Genomic DNA, 20,036 nt, shown 5'->3' on the forward strand with positions numbered 1-20,036 from the left:
CCGAGAGCTCTGCCTACAGAAGCTCCTCAGTGGTGACTGGCTTTGGTATCCAAACAGGAAGTGCAATGGGAAAACCTTAACGTGGGCATGGGAGATACACAGTCTGCTTTGAGGAGTGTTTTTCTCAGAGGTTACTATCTTATCAGCATGTTGTCCTTTTACTGCCATGTGTCAGCTGTGTAATGACCTAAAGCTGAGATAAGGCTCCAGTGCTTTTAAGCTTTGTTCAGCATACACAGGATACAAAAATTGTTCTCAGAATGCGAACGTCCAGGCTGGTTTTCAGCTATGAAAAGGGGACATATGATGTCCAGCTGGTCTGAATGGATTGGTGCCCTCTTCATTCCTTTTAGTCCAGAGTGTAGCAGGAGGAAGGTTTCTACAGAAGCACCAACTTGTAATCATTTCTTTGCTGCATTCCTCATGGTTTTAGGAAGTCACTTCCTCTGTTCAGGTTCCCTTTTGCCTTTCACTTTAATTAGTACATTTCTGACCCTGGAAAAATGTCTGCCTCAGCATCGAAGTCTTTTTTTCATTGGAACTGGTATGCTAAGTTTTCATTTAGAACTTGCAGCCTATGCTCTATAAAAAAAGTGTACGTTATTTGCTAACATTTGGGTTTTTTATGCACACTTAAACCCACACCACCAGTGCTATGGGCCTCTGTACATGCAAGGTACTGAGATCAAACAGAAGAGATAATTACAGACAAAAGGTGGATCCTCTTTTGATCTCTACTTCTCTCAACGCTGAGGAGTCTCATTGTCTTTTAATTTTTTACTGTCCTGGCCCTATTAAACTGGAGCCAGATGCAGCATTGACTCTAGACTGAGCCTAGATAGCTTAATCTAGATGGGTAAGCACTGTGTACTTCGTGCTAGAATGACTGAATCCATGCTTATTTTTATAGAATTATTCTATGACAGATGGAGATTTAAGGAGCAATGCAGGGTACTGACTACTGGATACCTTTTCAGTCACTTTTTTGATTGCACTAAATTGCCCACACATTACCTACAGTAAGGGATAAAACCATTTTATATATAAAAAATGCAATCATTTCAAGCTCTGTTCTTTTCAAAGTACATGCAGCCTTAATGAGGGTTCTGTGCTTAGCACACAGTGCTCAGGGCTAAGGTGACACTATGCTACTTTTAAAAAGATTCTTAATCAGCGATTAAAATGAGGCGGAATGGTGCTAAAACTAATCAGATAGTGCTTTATCAAGATGAAAAAATGTTTTCTGGACAAAGGTGTAGGAGATGATAGAGAGCCATCCGATATCAGCATCATGGAGGAACCCATGATGATTGAGGAAACTACCTATGTATTAAACCTCTGTACTGCAACATGTGTACGATGGTAACAAAATCAAACAGCAAAAGGTAATAAAAGAACAAACTTTTTCAGGGATAAGGTAAGTAATGTTCTTCAGTGATCACTGTTAGGGCCCTGTTTTGCAGTATTTTTATTGCTGACCTAGGGACACAGAGGAATGAGTTGAAGCTTGCAGATGAAAACATAGTACAATAGCACCAGTTCAGAAAAACGTATTTGAAAAACCACACAAGACTATCAGGACAATCTCTCAAACTAGAAAAATATGAATGGGATTCTCACTAACTAAGCATTTGGTGGAAGTAAGAGGAAAATAAAATTTGCTGATTACACCCATAGTATTCAAATGGAGACATGGGCCATTTGAAGAGGCAAATTACTTTGGCAAGGGAGCTGAGACAAGTGGAACTTCTCCTTTTGCAAAAGAAGCTGGTACATTAAATAGATTGCTTTTCCAGTGACCTCATCTTCGTAATCAAGCAGCTGCTTGGTTATAGAGAGGGTTTGTGTGTGACTTCTATACTTGTGCCTGCAGATACTTGTTCAGACTGGATACAGTAGAGCTAAGGGATGGGGATCGAAGCTCAAACTGGACTACATACAGTGTACCACTAAATGGCAAATACTCATTAGCAACAAGGAGGAAGGAGTAATTAACTGGCTGTTGTAGCTTGCCAAAATGACACTAGAGGGTAGCAAGAAAAACTTTCTCGTTCACTGGATTTGTTTGTTTTGCTTTTTAAAGATAATCATGTGTATGAACAGAGAAGTACTTTAAAGTTGCAAGATCAGTGAGTCACTAGTGTAATATTATGAGAAACAAATGCAATTTAGGATCTAGCCGATCACAAATTACTACTAATAGAAGTACTGGCATTTTTATGTACCAGCTGCAGCAAGGACACAAGTGCATAAAATACAAAGTGAACAGAAATAATTTTGAAATGCCAGAAATGCATTTTGGCAATTCTGACAACCAGGGGCAGGAGGTTCTGGAATAGGGCCTCCAGAGCAAGATACAAATTGTTTCATAAGGGAGCATAATAAATTTCATGTCCTCTAAGGAACTTTACCTTTTCCCATAGTTTTAAGAAATAGGCTAAATGCAAATATGTTCATGGACCAATTAGTAACTTACTTAGCAAGTTTCCTATGCCCTGTATAGGGATTCTTCTCCCTATTTACACAATATTCACCAAGTGCTTATAGTCCCACATAAAGCAAATTACCATTTGTATTTACCATCTTTTCTTTTTCACCAATGAGCATCTGTGTATGAATTACTTCTGAAAACCAGATCATGGTAGACATGGAGAAAATGTGTACAATGAATACCTGGACTTTTCTCTAATGCACTGAAAGTACCAATGCTTAGCGTTGCAAATTCCTCAGTAGACACCTAATCCCTCTCTTTACTCGTAATACAATGCCAGCTTCCACTGGGTGGGAGGAGACAACTTAAGTTTATCCCTATACATTCCTCTCCAGAACCCCAATTTAAACACTTCCCATTTCAAGCAGTAGCCCCTTACCTAGGTGAGAAACATACTGGCCCCTTCTGGGGTAAGACCCCATAGGATTCTGCAGAACTCCACCTATGAAGACTAAATAGCAGATACCTAGCTACAAAAAAAGCATATTGCACATGTATTCCCTCCTAGACTGTCTATATTTTTGCTTTTTTGTAACAGTTGAATCATCTTAGCAAAAATCAATATAAGCAAGTTTTGGATACCATTGTTTCACATTGACACCAGTTAGACAGACAAGGAAAGTGTTTGAATCGTATGTTATGAATGAAGCTTGAAGGAACTGGCTGTTTTAAGAAAATATAAGCAGGATAGTTGTCTTCCATTCTACAAAAGAAAGCCATTAAGGGAAGAATGAGATGAAGCTTCAAGCACCAAATAGTTTTCAGAAAAGTTTCCTAGTAGTTTATTCAGCATTAAGCACTAATGCATGCAGTAGTGCTTAATTCCTAGTGGGAGAGCATAGGATTGTTTTGTTTATAAGCATACTGCAATCCATTCCTAGGTTTCTCAAGAAAAGCTGGCTGCAAGGGCATCAGTCAGAGCTGCCAGCATAAAATTTTCCCATCACCAGCTGGGGAGGCTAGATTTGAGTACTTGTTGCTTTATCCTCTAATTATAATTTTCACCCATTTATTCAAAATCTCCACTCAGAGTTTTACATCCACTTCCACTACAGAATGCAGTGAAAAACAGCAGAACTATTACAATTCTGGGAAAGGGGTGATTATGCAGTTCTTTCTCTCTAAAAATCAGGGTCAGCTTCGCATGTTTTTTGAATGCCCCTTTTTATTGAAAGCTGTACTAATGCAGTGTTAATACTAACCTAATAAAAAGGCTAGAAAGAGCACAAAGCTTCTCAGGAACCCACAGTGTTGGTTACTCTAGAGGGTACCACCACCTAGGCTTTGCTAACAGTGTTACTGTTCCTCACATCCCTGTGCCCAAAGCATGCCTCCTGCTTAAGTCTGAGTGAACACAAAAGTATACAGTTATTTAAAATGAAAGCCAAATAACCAAATGAACAGAAAAGCCCAACGCTAATTTAACAAGTCAGATCTGTGTCCCTCTTCACCTCTGAGCTCCTTGCCCATTGGGTGGCTGGACAGGATGTCTGTCCGCTAGGCTAACCAGCAGACAACAGAGCTGTATGAAAGGGCTCCATTTACCTTCCATTTACTATTGTGCGATTACATGTGCAGACTTTATATTATTCACTAGGTAACACATTTCAATGGAAAAGTCAACTCAGAAGATATACAGGTCACTCTAACAATAAGAAATGCAGTTTCAGTCCAGAAGAATTTTGTTTTTCCTTTCCTCCGAAGAGGAGTTTTAGCCCCCTCTCGTCTTTGAAGCATGTTCGGGTCCCACTGAAGTGCTGCACTGGGTCTAATCATCATCAGAAGAGACCTGATCCAGGGGGTATACCATGAACAACACATCTGGTCGTGATGGGACACAGGGATGGCCAGGCCTCACAATTTCAAAGCCCAAAAAACTGAATGTCTTCAGTAATGCAGCTGCAAAGACAAAGAATGGCAACATCAGATAGGTGTGGTTGTAAATAAGCTGTGCTCCTAATGCAAATTCCATAACTTTAATTGTATACAGAAGAAACCATTCAACAACAGTCTGAAGGTTGAAAAAAAGTTTCTGGCTCAGAATTGTCTTGTAGGTCTTGCCATATTTCATACCCCTTTTCTTGTCCATTCTGTGCTGCAATCCTGTTGGTTACTGGTTCGTAATACCTGTCATCCTACCCAACAATAGTTCAGTGATATTTCTTACCTCTCCCCCACTCCTGCCAGCCACCAAAAGGAAAACACAATGTTACACTAGAAAGAAGCAAATTGTTTAGGTGGTAAGGATAGCCAAATGCCAATCATTAATGTCAAGTTCACACGTAATACTCAGCCAGACCTCGGCAAAGTGTGAACATTCACTTTTCCTCCTGCCATTGCATTGCACAGAGCTAAGCCATCATTTGGCTTAGATCTGGACACAACCTAATATTCTGCCTGCCCCAGACAAACCATAAGCAGTAAGGCAGGAATGAAGTTTGGCTATAGCTCATGCTTTGTGGGGAGGCAAGCCATAATTCAGATGTAATGCTAAGGCAGACCATGTCTTAGCCCTGGGCTCTGCAACAGGGATGATCGGGGAGGAGTGGATGGAATTTTACTGCAAACCCTAGTACACTCCTAATGTTCACACTTAGCTGTGGTTTGGTTTAGGGTACATGCGGATCAGGATTCAATAATTACATTGACGTACAATCCTCTTTTTAAATATAAAGGCTGATTTTGAAACTGATAATCTAAATGCAAACCTGAAAAGACCAGAGTCCTGGAGCCAGATTCTAGACTACCTCTAACAAAAAACTCCTCAGAACAGTTTTAATCAATATGCAATTAAATTCCTTTGCTTCTAAGATAAGCTTACTGTGAACAGGTCACTCAATGCACAAAAGAAGCAATTCAGAGGAAAACTGGCATAGAAAGGATTTGCAGTTCCTCTTATAGTACTGCCACTGTTACAACATGCACCTTCAATTAGTAATTATATGCTTTACACTAAATCCCTAAACTTCCTTGATTTAATCTTCTATCTATAGATGCTTAATGCATTTTCTTAAGGTCTGGAAGAGGACAGAGGCATTGAAAGTCCAGTTCATCAACCTCACTTAAACCTGATTTAAGAACTTGGGCATCCAGCCAAATACAGCTATTGCACAGACATGCAAAGCTAACAAGAGAAAGTTACTTCCTTTCTCATTTGAACCAAAGAACTGCAGTATTCTGACTGGAAACATATGTAGCAATCTTATAAGTCCTATTTTGAGCATTCTGGGTAAGTTGCACTTAGTCCTCCAACATTTCAAGAAATGCTATAACACCATTCAGACTATCCCCAGCAAAGCCCTTTAAAAACAACAACACCCCACACACATTAGTTTTGAATACCACACTTGGCACCTGCAGGAAAATTCACCCCCAGAAATTTACCCCCAAAAGTAATGGCTACTTTTGCTACTCTGCAAGCCCCAAGGTTACGATTGGTGGGGATAACAAGAGGCTAAAGCACTAACCTCTGTCTTCTCTGCTTTTTCGGAAGCAAATAAAGACATAACTTGCTTTCATTTTTTCTTCAGCAAATTCCAACAGTGCTAATAATCTGCCAGGAGAAAAGGAAAAAAAATCACATCATACAGAGACAATTTTCCTGGATAATTTGTTAGGGTCTTCCTGGATAATTTGTTATTGGAGGGTCTTCAATGTGACTGCCACTCACCCCAACTCACTATTTTGCCAGACTGTCAGAGAAGACACAGAAGTGCCAAGAAAAAGACCTTGCATTTTTTTTGGGGGGGGGGTCAAAAGTAGAAATTTAACATGGCTGCTAATGAGCATATGCACAGCAACACACAGGTGGAAGGCAAGATGTTACAGACAGGTGCCATGAGTTGTATATATAAGTTCCAGAAGGGTCTGTTGTTGTCACTAAATCCTTCAATTTCCTTGGAAGATCCCAGAGGGATGGAATATGTTGCACAGGTGGGGATAAATATGACTACAGGTCACTTTATTTCAGTAAAGCCAGCACAAAAACAATGTAAAACCACTTAAAACATCACAGCATGGACATCAAGTAAGCAAGACTCTTGGGAGGGCATTCTGTAAATGGGGTGCCACTACTGAAAAGACCCCTCTCCCTAGTAACCACCTTAAGCTCACCCTTAGACGGGAGCAATGAAACCCAACACATTCCAAAATACTGCAGATTCAGGGGTTGGTCTACTCTGCGTAACCCTCATGCTAAATTCTGAAATACTGTACAAGCCAAAGCACAGGGTGACCTCAGCCCTAACCCTCTGCTTAGCCAGGCATCGCTTGCCACTGATTTAGCAAGCTGCAGTTAAAAATCAGGCTTTAATCATTGCTTAAGTGAACAATGGCCACAATAGTCAAAAGCAGCAGCAAGCAGAGATTAACTTGGAAGGGATTTTGTTAATATGATAATGATCCATTTTAATTATAACCTTCAAGCTGCTTATTTTAGCTGGCTAAAAATAAACAGTTATGCAATTGTACTGAAACCATGCCAACAGTAGAAGTACTGTCAAAAGAGTGCTGTTAAGAGGATGGGATGAATGGGCTGACACATTTATAAAAAGGAAATATAAAAGATAATTTGCCCTTAAAAATTGTGGTGTTACCTTTTTTTGGATATCAAGTTATCCGTGTACTAGTAGAGCCCATGTGCAGGAATCCAGGGAATCCAAGAAGAGAATGTCTTCCAACACTCGCAGAGAAATATGGAGCAATCAGACATATCCCTCCTTCCACAGCACCCAAGTACAACATAGTGGGGTGCTCATTTCTATACTTACTTCCCTCAGCAAAACACAAAGGTCAGCAAATCCCTCCCAGTTATCACCTGGAAGGATAACTGGTTTCCATTTCAAAGCAACTGAGATGGGAAGGAAATGGGTTCTACAATAACACCCTTTGGTGAGCTGTCTGAACACAAATTTCTACCCCCGCTCTCCAGTCTGAATTCTCCACAGCAACTAGAGGAAGGGACAAACCAGGAAATGGTGCTCCCTCTCCTTGAACCTGAATTTCAGTGTCTTAAATCATTATTTCAGTCCACCCAGCAAGCAAAAACAAGGATAGGGCAAAGAAGGAAAACAGATTACCAATTCTCATCTTGCCAACCAAGGGTGGAATCCCAAGTTGGGCAAGCAGACTTCTTCTACTTGCACAATGAGACTTCAATATCCTCTCCTCCCTGCCAGCACACCACTATAATGTTCTCAAGGTTCCCCTCCACCTCCGGGAGCAAATTTTGATAAATATGATAAATTCAGCATCTGTCAAAATGGGTAAATTCATTAAGAATCAGTTACCTCTTGGACATTAACGCAGTAATAAGATGATCTGAATTCCCCTTTGGATCTTGAAGTATGGGTTCCCCCAACAAAATTTAAAAATTTGGCTTTGTAATTCGGAATTTATATGATGTGATTTAATTTGATGTGATTGGCCAGTTAATAAAAATTATTAAAAAAAAAAAGAATCAGTTACCTCAAACTCAAGAAAAACTACTCTGACAGGGAACAAGAAGGTGCTGTCTCTAAATTAATCCCTCTGAGGCAGATACAAGCAGCATCAGATGTGGAGGGAGAAAATAGATGAATATATTGCTTGATTTTAGAGGACACCAATGATACAGTATTAGAAACAGATATGAAAGCTAGGAGCTAAATGGCACCTTAAACCTAGGCTATGGGCACTGCAACAGAATGTCTAGGCATGCTTTTGTATAACAAGAATACAAAGCTGAAAATGAATGAACTGCAGCTAAAACCTTATATTCATTTTTCACTGCCAAAAACAAAGCCATACTTCCCCTGCCTGCCCCCCCTAATATTCTTATGAGGGTCCTTTCTCCAGTCAGCGAAGTGGCTGGAAGTGGGGAAGCAGAAAAGGGTCCTCCTTTTATTCCAGCAGTGGCAGTTTTAATCTGAAATCTTAGGCGCAGTACTGCTCCCAGAGCTCAGAAACTGCTCGCGTTCATGAAATTCCCTGTCACAAAACATGCCTAGAACAATGGGCACTTCAAAGGCTGCATAGATATAATGAGTGTAACAGAAACCTGGTGGCAAGGTTTATTCCACCATGCATCTGGACAAATTTTTGTACAGTGTTAAAAATAAATTGTACAGTAAGAAGTTAGTTTTTGCAAATTAGACATATGGGATTTAATAAGGAACTAAGTAGTTTCTTTAAAAAAATAATGAGAAAAGACAGAAAATGAAGATGAATACTGATGTCTTTCAAATCATCAGAACTGTAACAGTGTATTATAGTATATAATGAGGCTAACTACTTAACTAGTCAAAGGCATTGATTCACAGTGAATTCTACTTAAACAGTATATGTCATTACATCCCAGCAGAAAACTGCCATGGTGGTTCCTTTCACATTATGCTAAGCATGTTAAAATTTCTTTTGTTCCAAGATGCGGTAGGGAAGGTTGGAGGTCAGCTCCAAAGTTATGGTTTGTGGGGGAAGGAAGTCTCAGAACACAACTATAAGTTAAGTAAGGAAGATAACTTACTTCCCACCCCCATTCTTTTCAAGGCACCTCTATTTTTCTTAGTCTCTTGTTGTCCTTCATTTTCACAAATTTCCTGTCTTTTCTTCTTTCCCTGTTCTTTTTTCCTTCCTTACTTGTACAGTTGGGGGCAAAAAGCTTAGAATAAACCCTAGTGTTTGGGGTGAGCAGTGAGGCAGCCAAGTATGCTGATGACAAAATTTGTTTAAAGTGGTTAAAACAAACAAAAATTGCAACGCGCTAGCTCCAAACGTTTTTCTCCCATCTGGGTGAATGGGCATCAATTTCCACCAGTTTTCCTGGACAGATGATCTATATTCCTGGATCCCTCTTTCAGCAATTTCACACCAAAATTCTTTTTACAATGTTCAGGTGGATGGGAATCAGGTCTGTCCATTCTTTTATGTCAACAAGGCCTGGAATTTTGCCTCTTGTCCCCACTTTTTGCCTCAGACTCCTTTCCTGAGAAAGTTAGTTTAAGCAGAGGGATCTGTCCTACATTTTCCACTGTAAAGACAAATGCAAATAAATTATCCAGCTTCTCTGCAACTCTCCTTTTCCCCCTTCAGCACACCTTTGATTCCTTTGTCTACAAGCACTTTAGTAGAGTATGAGACTCTTCATCTCAGGGTCATGAGTTTGAGCCCAACATTAGGCAAAAGATTCCGGCATTGCTGTTCGTTGGACTTGATGACCTTTGTGCTCCCTTCCAACTGTACAATTATATGATTCTATAATACCATGATAGCTATAGGCTCAAACACTTACCCTTCTTTACTCCCATCAGCTAATACACCATCAGGGATTTCCACAAAAAGACTCTGATTGGATAGCACTGCATCCCAAGAGGAGACCTTTACTTCCGTAACTTTGTACTGGAAGTGGACAATGTGTGGTTTCCCATCGTGCACTGGAAGATCTTGGTTAACAGTGAGCTTCTCATCCTTAAAGAGTCACAGAAAAAGATTTAAAAGTGTTAAAAGGAAGTGCCAACGAGAATATTCATTTTTTCTTCATTGCCATGACAAAAACCTAAAAATACTCTATTTTTAAAACAACTACTGAATGTCAGTGCTTCTACTTAATTAGAAAGTTTGCTCAGTTACAGCTTAAGTTAATTTTCATAAGGCACTATTACATATGTTGCTTTTGATGACAAAGTCCAACATCTCTGAAGACTGGGTCTTTTGATCCCCAAATCAAAGTCCTATCCCCTGGGCAATCTTCAGGTGGGTACACCTTACAAAATAACTTTCTGCCAAGAGAATTATCAAAACCTGAACAAACTTATTTTGCCCTAAACCACAAGACATTCTCCTGGATAACTTAATTTGTGGCATATAGAACTGCACAGGGAATATTTTAAAGCTCTGCTTCTTCATAAGCATGGGATCTTCTCTTGTTCAAATCAGAAAGCAGGACAGCAGCTACAAAGCGACTATTGTCAACTGTGTGTGTTGTTGCTTTTTAAAGAAAAACAGCCAAGCATATTTTTTTTTCCATTTCTTGACTGGATACAGAATATGATCCAACTATGAACTTGACAGATAGATATGTACATTTTAACAGAATCTTAAAATCCGCATTGTATAATAAGATTAGTGAGGTCCAGACCAGTCACCCCTGCAAGTTAATTAAATATTAATAAAATAGGTTGGGTTACAAAATTAATTTTTGTATGAAGACTTCAAGCACAATCTTAGAAAATGCACTCCCACTTCTGGAATAGCTCTTCTAAGGCCACACCAGCAGTGATTTCCGAGTATTAACTAAAAGCAAATATATCATCTTCAAGATTAGTTTAAATCGTATAAAAACCCAGAATTAATCAACCAAATTAAAACCCCTGTTATCAACTAATTTTTTTTTTATTAAGTGTATTTTAATCCACTGTGTGACTAACACCCTAGTATTACAAAGATTACTTGAATGGCAACTCTGCATTTCAGGAGAATCTCACTCAACTGCTCTTCTCACCATGTTTTTGTAGTACAACATACTGAACAAAATGAGTGTTATTACTATGCAAGCATCAAATGATGAGCGGTTGTGTCAGAACAATATTTAAATGAATTGTGTAGGGAAGGTAAATATTTCCCTTTATAAAGACACAAATATAAGGAACCATTTGCAATCAAAGAACTGCTCAATTCAACATGGGAGGCAAAAAAAAGAAAAGAAAAAAGAAATCACACCAGCAGCATATGATAACCAATATTCACAGGCATTAAGAACTAGTAATAGTCAGCCAGTATCCTTTGGTGAGATCCAAAGATGACTATGAATTGGCCTTTTCTATAGCAGAGCTTCAACACTGTAGCTTCCTGTTTAACACTGGCCTACATGGCATGTTTGCAAATATAACTCTTCTACTCCTGGAAAGTAGGAAAAAGCAAAACTTCAGAGACCAGATGGCAAAGGCTTAAGATTTGCTAGTCACAGATTTATCAGGATCCACAGTACAAAATGAGAATGGTGAACAGTTTCAACCCATCAGAATTAGCTGTGGCTACTGGTTTCTTCAGATTAATCTATAGATGGTTCTGCAACTGCCCACCCTTTTCAGTTTCTAATCTGAATACTGAAAAGAAATTCATTTGCCTCTTTATTCCTTTTTCATGGCAATAAAACATTCAGAAACCCATTCTATGAGTCAAAACACTAGCTTTGTAAGTGTTATGGAAACACAACTCTGGGGAGAAGAGCAGTTGGGTAATTATTTAGAGCAATCCAGAGGGAGAATTGAAACCTAGTGTTGTTTTCTCCATTATACACACTCCAAATCGGTACTGGCTTGGTGCAGACTGCCATTTCGCTATGCTTCCTAATTTGCTGTATCATAAAAAGCAAGCACTGGGGGGTGCTGAGAAAGGGTACCCAAAGTCGATTATTTGAAGAAATAGCCCAGACTATACAGTACTGGAAGTACCGTATTTTTCGCCCCATAGGACGCACCTACTTTTTTTTTGGGGGGGGGGGAATAAAGAAAAAAATATATTTTCCCCCCAGGCACCGGGCTGGCGCGGGGGAAGCCCGAGCTTCCCCCGACCCCAGAAGAGCCTGCTATCCGCAAGCCTAGGGAGCCGCGCCGGTCTCCCCAGGATTGCAGACAGCTGTGCGAAGCCCGGGCGCGCTGAGGCTTCCTAATGCAGGCAGCTCTGCGCAACCCTCCGGAGGCCGGCACGGCTTGGCACCGGGCTCCGGAGTGATGCGCAAAGCTGCCCGGACCCCGGGAGGGCAGGCAGCTCTGCGCGACCCTCCGGAGGCCGGCGCGGCTTGGCGCCGGGTTCCGGAGGGTCACGCAGAGGTGCGCGGACCCCGGGAGCGCAGGCAGCTCTGCGCAACCCTCCGGAGGCCGGCGCGGCTTGGCGCCGGGCTCCGGAGTGTCGCGCAGAGCTGTGCGGAGCCCGGGAGCACAGGCAGCTCTGAGCGACCCTCCAGAGGCTGGCACGGCTTGGCGCCGGGCTCCGGAGGGTCATGCAGAGCTGCGCGGACCCCGGGAGGGCAGGCAGCTCTGCGTGACCCTCCAGAGGCCGACGCGGCTTGGCGCTGGGCTCCAGAGGGTTGCGCAGAGCTTCCTGAAGCCTGGAGAGCGAGAGCCTCTTGCTCTCCAGGCTTCAGCGAAAGCCTGTATTCGCCCCATAGGATGCACTCACATTTCCCCTTCATTTTTGGAGGGGAAAAAGTGCGTCCTATAGGGCAAAAAATACGGTAAATGCTTGACCTATTCTGTTTGAACAGCTTTGAATTAAAGAATATCCATTGCATTCTTTGATGTGTGTATTCTTGAACATAAGTACATTCCCTCAAACAAGGCTTATTTAACAACATCCAAAGACATCATCCCAACCACACAAAAAAGCTGCATCATACAAAGGCAATCAGTCTCTAGACATTAAACTAGGCTCACCTTATATATCAAAGCTGAGAGAGAAGGATCCCTGCCAACCCCTCGCCCACCGGGGATCTTCGACAGTGGGTGAGGGGCATCAGGAGCACCACAGAGGCCCTGGGACAATGTGCCTGCAGCACTGTAGTTGGGGGCAGTTACTCAAAGGCAAAATACTACTGGAAGAGAGAAAAAAAAGCACAAGGTTAGATTTGCAAGGCCGGACAGGATTCAGCTGAGACTCCAAGCATGTCAGCTTAGGCTGGGCCCAATGCATTCTGCAGGGCCGGCTGGCCTGCCCTTGAAGTGAGGTGGGGCTTTTGCTTCAGGCGGGGGCTGCTGCGGCTGCACCCGGCGGCTGCACTCTCCCCGCTGCGCTCGGACTGCTGCTGTGGTTGCAACAGCAGGAAGGGTGCAGGACCAGACATGTCGGGTAGGGGGCAGTGGTGGCAGGGTGTTTTTCCTCAAGCAGCAAAAACGTCCCAGGCCAGCCCTGGCATTCTGGGTAGGCAGCTCTTAGACAAGTGGCAGAGAAAATGATTCCTACTGAGCAGGGAGTGTGAATAGCAAACCCCTTCTATTGGCAGAAGTCCCAGATGACTAAAAACACATGATCAGATGAGCATACGTTTTTCAATAAACAACTAGAAATAGAGCAACAAGATTCTTGAAGGAGCAGGCTTAGGTTTCATGTTTTCAGAAAGGGAAAGAGAAGAGCACTGGTACTTCAAACCTTGTAACACATTATTCTAAGATTAGTGCAATGCTGCCACTCACAAGTGATCTTATCTGATGTAAATAATAATAGATGTGGTCCCTTTTCTTACATGAAGGCATGAAAGCAAAGGGGAGGGGAAGCATGCCAGTGCGATTTCAGACGTTAGAAATTATTCCTGGATACTGCAGGTGCCTCAGATGTGGGGATCACCTAGATCTCCTTTAAAAAAAGTCTACCTAAGAGAGCAGAGTCAAATTAGTCAAACATATTTTCTGGCCAAATGGCTCTTCACTGGGAAAAAATCAAGACAAGTGTTGTTCACTTATCTCTCTGAAGGTTTCTTCTTGCCTAGCACACATTGAATAAATTTGTCTCTACACCCTCCTACAGGTTTTTTAATGCTTCTTACAATGTCTGAAGCAGCTCTGAAATTAGGAGTTTTCTGTCTTCACTTTAATAAAACATGAACAGCACACTTCCCATTTGCAATTTTGACATGGTGAAGTTACCAGAATAATATAATTAGCATTTCTTTCTAATCAGTTCCTAGTTCCTGTAGATATTTCACAACAGCAAATGCTTAGTGTTCCACCTGTTCTTTTACTACTGTACTCAAGCAAAGCAGCACAAGATTACCATTTAATCATTTTGGTATGCTGGGCCCTGACATAATGCTAGGTGACAATAAAAATAATACACAGCCAGTAAGAAAATATGCTCAAGCTGAAATAACTATTGCATTTCTTGTTCTATCAGATATTTAATGATGCCAAATATTTTGGCCCACTTTCTGCCCCATCCCATTTGGGGAGTGGGATGGTATTTGTCCCAATGTCTTGACACGGGGAGACTATGAAGTGAGAGGCCTGTGTTCATGGGTTCCATTTGCAGAAGCACACCAGTGGACACCTTGTGGGGGTTGCTGAGAGCTGTCTATTCCTGCCACATGCGTACATGCATGTTGCATGTCAGATGGGGCCTTTCACAATGACACTGTTGTACTTGCATTTGACATTTGTGTTTTCCAGTTATGGCAACAAAGGGGAACCTTGACCCTGGCACTGAGGTAATACTGCCAATCAATGCTGCCCCTTCCATAGCACACCAACTCATTTGGCACCACATAATATCTATACAGGTATGGCTAAATAGCAGCAGTCCTCTGCACTCATATGGAGGGCAGTCCTTCCAACTGGTGCAAGGCCATTTAGCATCCTATACATCTCAGACACTTCTGTACTAAATAGAATCAGGGCCTTTCCAGCACATGCTTTAACTGCTTACATACATTATCTCAATTTTTTTGACAAGACACCTGTAATTTATGACAATTGTTTATCATCATCATTTTACAGAACACTTGTTATAACACAGAGACAGAACAATTCTTTCCTCCCAGGATGGGCAAAACAACCCCCTATTGAAGGAACATGGGCCAACCTACTAAGTGGTTTACTTAAGGCAATGTTACAAATTCGCTACCAAGGAACTTTCAGGCTCAGAGATCATGCTTCTGACCACTGAAATAGGAATGACTTAAAGAGTCTGAAGGTACCTGCTATACTATGCTGTATTTCCTAGAACGTTTGCAGAAAAACAGGCAGCTTTTCAATCTTTCACTCTGTTCTGAAGTAAGAATACTTTCTATCTGAAAACTTCCCAAACCAGTTCCCACATGCCAATGTCAAAGGGAGCTGCACATACTTTACAGCACTGAGCAGAGCTCAGACTCAACAAGTTTCAGCTAGAAAATGCAGTCCTCACATGCCAGCTATACTAATTTCCAATACTGGAGCCCCAAGCTAACATACCCTGAACAACAACTAATTAACTTTACTGAAGCCAAGTTAAATTGACTGTGTGCCCAACTTGAAAAGCAAATTGCTTGTACAGAACAAACAAGCATTCTTACAGAAGTTAATTCTGCCCATGAAGACTGATCCAAAGCAGCTGTATTGAAAGTGTCAGCAACTGAACTTGTATACATTAACTCGGTCTGTCTTCATCACCCATATACACTGCAACAATTAACTGACAAGCAGCTCTTCTTTTGTGCTGGTGTCTGGTAGAGACTGGTGAGGCAAAACACTTGACTGTGAATCTCTTCCAATCCCCCTTTGGCCTCCTAATATGGCTGCCAGATGTGCTTGTTTTCGCCAGTCAACAATACAGCATTATTGCTGCTGGAGGAAGCTTGAATAATCTAGTGAAGTGGTGAAAATCAAGATTTGTTTTCCCATAAAAAGCAGTTCATTCTTGAAGTGCAAGGTCGTATAAAGAACCTTGGAGAGATGGATTCATCACATCTCTGACTAAAAGATGTGCATGTCCTACATAGGCACATATACCTATATTGAAGTTACCGCAGCCCAACGAAGGGCAATTCTCCACCAAACAGTAGCTGTACACATTATGCAAATAAGTACAGTACATCTGCATATTTTGTGGAATAGTCTCCTTCTGCCAGTCATTGGGGCAGCTATGCAGAACAATGAAGCCCCACCCCCTGACTAATAGGAATCTTGCTCAGCCCTCTCTGGCTTCAAAGTGTTCAGGCAAGGCCCATAAACTTTCAAACTCACCTCCATAAGAAATTAAAACTTTTTAAAAGGAAAGCTGAATTTTTCAGGATACTAAATGTTTTGTCCAATGATGGTTTCTGTGCTTTTACAGTGTAAAATCCACAGAACCCTGAGCTTCTTCAATAAAAGGCACATATACCACCATTGTTGTGAACCTGTATGGAAGTACCACCTAATCTGTGGTATGCATCGCTTACTAGTACGCCTTCATATTTTTAGTCCAAAAAGTGGAACTTCATAGCACTTACACTGCATGCTCACCATTAGAAAAGCACAAGAGACATCTATCTCACAAGCAGAAATAAAAGAATCAGAACTTAAATCACCCTAAGGATAGAGATGGAGTTAAATGGTGTTATCAAGCAATCATTGACCATGGTGGGTGTACATTTCCCCATTTTAAGGGGGCATTGTAGTGTTTCAAAACAAAAATCTGCTAAATATGTTTGGCCAGAAAAATAACAAAATCAATCACATCTTCAATTCTCTGAAAAAGAGTGATGTATGGCTTCAGCCTAAATGATAAGCCATACTGTGTTGATCTGCCATTAATTCAACAATTTTCATATATCACAAGGGTATCTGAAGAAGTGTGCATGCACACGAAAGCTCATACCAAGAACTAACTTAGTTGGTCTTTAAGGTGCTACTGGAAGGATTTTTTTTATTTTGTTTTGACTATGGCAGACGAACACGGCTACCTATCTGTAACTGGAACACAAGGATATGATCAGCCTACCCTAGTCAACCTCCAATCCCTCTTATTGGGATACTGGAATCAGAAATTACAGGAAAAAACACTGTAGACATTATATTCATGCCTTTGAAAAAGGTCTATATTCTGAAACAATCAAGATGAGAAAACAATCTGTATATGATACACTTGGATATTTGATTGCATAGATTCATCCCAACTGGCAATTAATGTCATCTGATATATTCATTCAATGATGAAGATAGAAAAAAAGTCAAGTATTGCTTCTCCAAAGAAGGGCTTTCATATCATAAAACAAGAGGCAGAAATTCCAAGGTTCCTGTGAAAAAGCAAAGCTGAAATAACTGGGTCAGTAACAACTGGTAAAATTAAAAGACTGACCACAGATTACATACATCATATCAACTGGAAACCACCAAGTGACGGAAAACAGCATACAACGGAAATTGTAAGTGGCATGGACAAAGAAGCCCATGTGTATGAGTGAACAGAAGGTTCACTGGAACTCCTTCCCTTGTTTCAAATTGTACCACCTAGTGTTCAGAAACTCATTCTGAGATGCAACACCACACGCAAGAGTTAACCACAGAAATAATTACCAAAATGGCAATAGTATGTACACAAAGAAATCAACCAATCTATCAGCTAATCAAGACCTAGGAATCGAAGTAGAGAGGATCAAGTCCTATCCAAAGTAATATTGATTCTGTTTTATCCGCAATAGCATAAACTGCATTCATAATAGCAGCAGACAATCTAACCAAGGAAAACAACAATACCAATCCCGTCGTAGGCTACATCTAGGAGAGTGCATGTGACTCCCCTGCCTAGTAGCCTGTGAGGATTACTGCTAGGTAGAGAAATTGTTTTCCATATACCACACAAAGAGCGTAAGTAGACAAGTGGACTTGTACCACTGGGGATTCGTTTCTAAGGCTGTTTCAATGTTCTTATGAGGAGCTCTTCTGCACACTAATGTAAATAATCACTATTAGGCTGTAGCAGAAAAAGAACTTTTGAGCCTTTTGTTAACACTAAAAAAAAAAGTGCTACTCCCAGAATGAAAGAAAGAGGAAAGGCCCAGGAAACTGATAAAACACCAGAATGCCACTGAGTTAACTGTGGGGACTTCCATTATGGAATGCCCTATCATGACTCTGATAGTTTAAGTAAACAGAGTTGCAATTGTGAGCTTCACAAACATCCTATTTGTGCACTCTATGAATGTTACAGAGTACAAATTATACAATTTTGCTTGCATACAAATACCAAACCTGGAGCACAGAAATGGTGAGTATAAAGAATTGGAATCATAGAGTCAGAGGAGACAACACAGGTCACAAGTCCAACCCCCAGCTGATACAAGTAATCTGCTGTTACTGCATTCCTCATAAGCAGCCATCCAACCTCTGCTTAGAATCCTCTAACAAAGACAAAGACCTTCCACCATAATTTGTTCAATTGTTGAAAAGGAGTTCTCCTTGATGTTTACCTTAAGTTCCCTTCCCTGCAAACTGGAACCTGTTGGTTCAGGTCATGCAAATTTGCCCTATGATAACAGAAAGAATGGGGAAAGTCAGGCCAAGGGGCTCAAAGCAGCCCTCCAGGATTTTTGTTTGGATCCTCAAGACTCCTCTCAAGCCACACACCCTCTTCCTACATATTCATTCAGTCCTAGCCTATTTCTTCCTTGAGTGTTGTCACCTATCTAGGTGTTCTTGAACGGTGATAATGTCTGCCTAGAAAAATGATAACGGAATAGGCCCCTTGCACTGAAAAAGATTCACCACCCTGATCTATGTGAGAGCCCTTCAGATATTGGACAGTTATCTTACCACTTCTTAATGGTCTCTTCTCCAGACTAAGTATACCCGGTGTGCAATCCACACAGAGTTGACTCTGTATTTTTCAACATCTACTGATACATCTTTTCAATAAGATACATACAAGAGTACAAGCAAAAGCAATATTTACCGTAACTGGAAATAGAACACTAGGTTCGTCAGCCAGCCAAAATTTCAAAAGAAAAAACTAGCTGTGCTACCAGGTAAAAATACATTCTAGAATGCAGTAATGTTTTGACATACTAAACTTGATGTTTTTACAACAAACATATTATTTAAAATAGGAACATTAGTTTTAAACTGCTTTAATGCTTTATTTCATGATGCTCTAATCTGCCCTGGGACCTTCTGGTGAAGAGCAGGTAATATAAATCAAACAACAACAACAGGATCTTACACATTGAAGCGAGAGTGATACATGCAAGGCAGATTGTTCATAAACTCCAGTGTATGTTAAAGAGGATCACTACCACACACCACTATTGGTGACCTAATTTCTAGACCTCTGAATGGATAGAATTACTTAACCATTTACATAACACAAGAGGCCTTAAGTAGATTTTTAAAAACATCCTGATGAGTCTCTTATGTTCATCTTACTCAAATTTAACAACACATCAGAGCCCCTTATTCCACTTTGCTGTACTGTACATTCTGAATAATGGAGAGTAAAATAACTAAGATTGGATTTGTGCTTCTTTGGAAGTTCAGCTGCATGTATGTCTTGGACAAAGCTAAGAACTCCTTCCTTTGAACAGCTGTAAACAAAGGGCCTTCCTGTTTTGCAAAGCATCGAGTTTTTCCAGACATGCATGTAAGCACTTGCCAGCTCAAGTGACAATCTGACTTCAAACTTTTAACTATCCAATTTCAAAATAGAAACTAACATTTCATGTTGGAGAAAAGAAGCTGCATGCCTGAGAAGGCCGTTCCCAAAAGCATTTTAAGCAGCCTCCTTTCTGTTTTAAAATCTGGGCTCTGCTGCCAGGTGGGCTATTCATACACTGGCCTTCCCAAAGAAATATTTGCCTCTTTGAGTCACCTGAAGACATTTTTGGCTTTCAATTGCTTTCCAGTCTACGTGTGTGCAAGTGCACATACATACACAGATAAACCCAGAGCTTTTTCAAATAGCCACTCTTGGGGAATATACATGGTATATAAGAGCTAGCAAATCTATGTAGCATATCTGGCAAATATCTTCAGGTTTCTGTCTTGTATAAAGAGTTATTTATCAAAATACAGAGTATGAGTAGCTGTAGTGCAGTTTGGAGCACGGCTAATAGCTGGATGGAGGC

General features: G+C 40.9%; 1 protein-coding gene across 1 annotated transcript; it reads right to left on the reverse strand.

Moving 5' to 3' along the window:
• Positions 1–1,444: 1,444 nt before the first annotated feature.
• On the reverse strand, positions 1,445–13,307 carry OAZ2 (ornithine decarboxylase antizyme 2; the record flags this gene model as incomplete). The annotated part of the gene is given in 6 exon segments (XM_079952871.1): positions 1,445–4,390; positions 5,959–6,044; positions 9,759–9,934; positions 12,901–12,981; positions 12,983–13,058; positions 13,231–13,307. Coding segments are annotated over 6 exon segments (627 nt in total). The 3' UTR covers positions 1,445–4,259.
• Positions 13,308–20,036: the final 6,729 nt, after the last annotated feature.

The sequence above is a fragment of the Podarcis cretensis genome (assembly GCF_951804945.1).
Source record: "Podarcis cretensis genome assembly, chromosome: 14".
Taxonomy (NCBI): domain Eukaryota; kingdom Metazoa; phylum Chordata; class Lepidosauria; order Squamata; family Lacertidae; genus Podarcis; species Podarcis cretensis.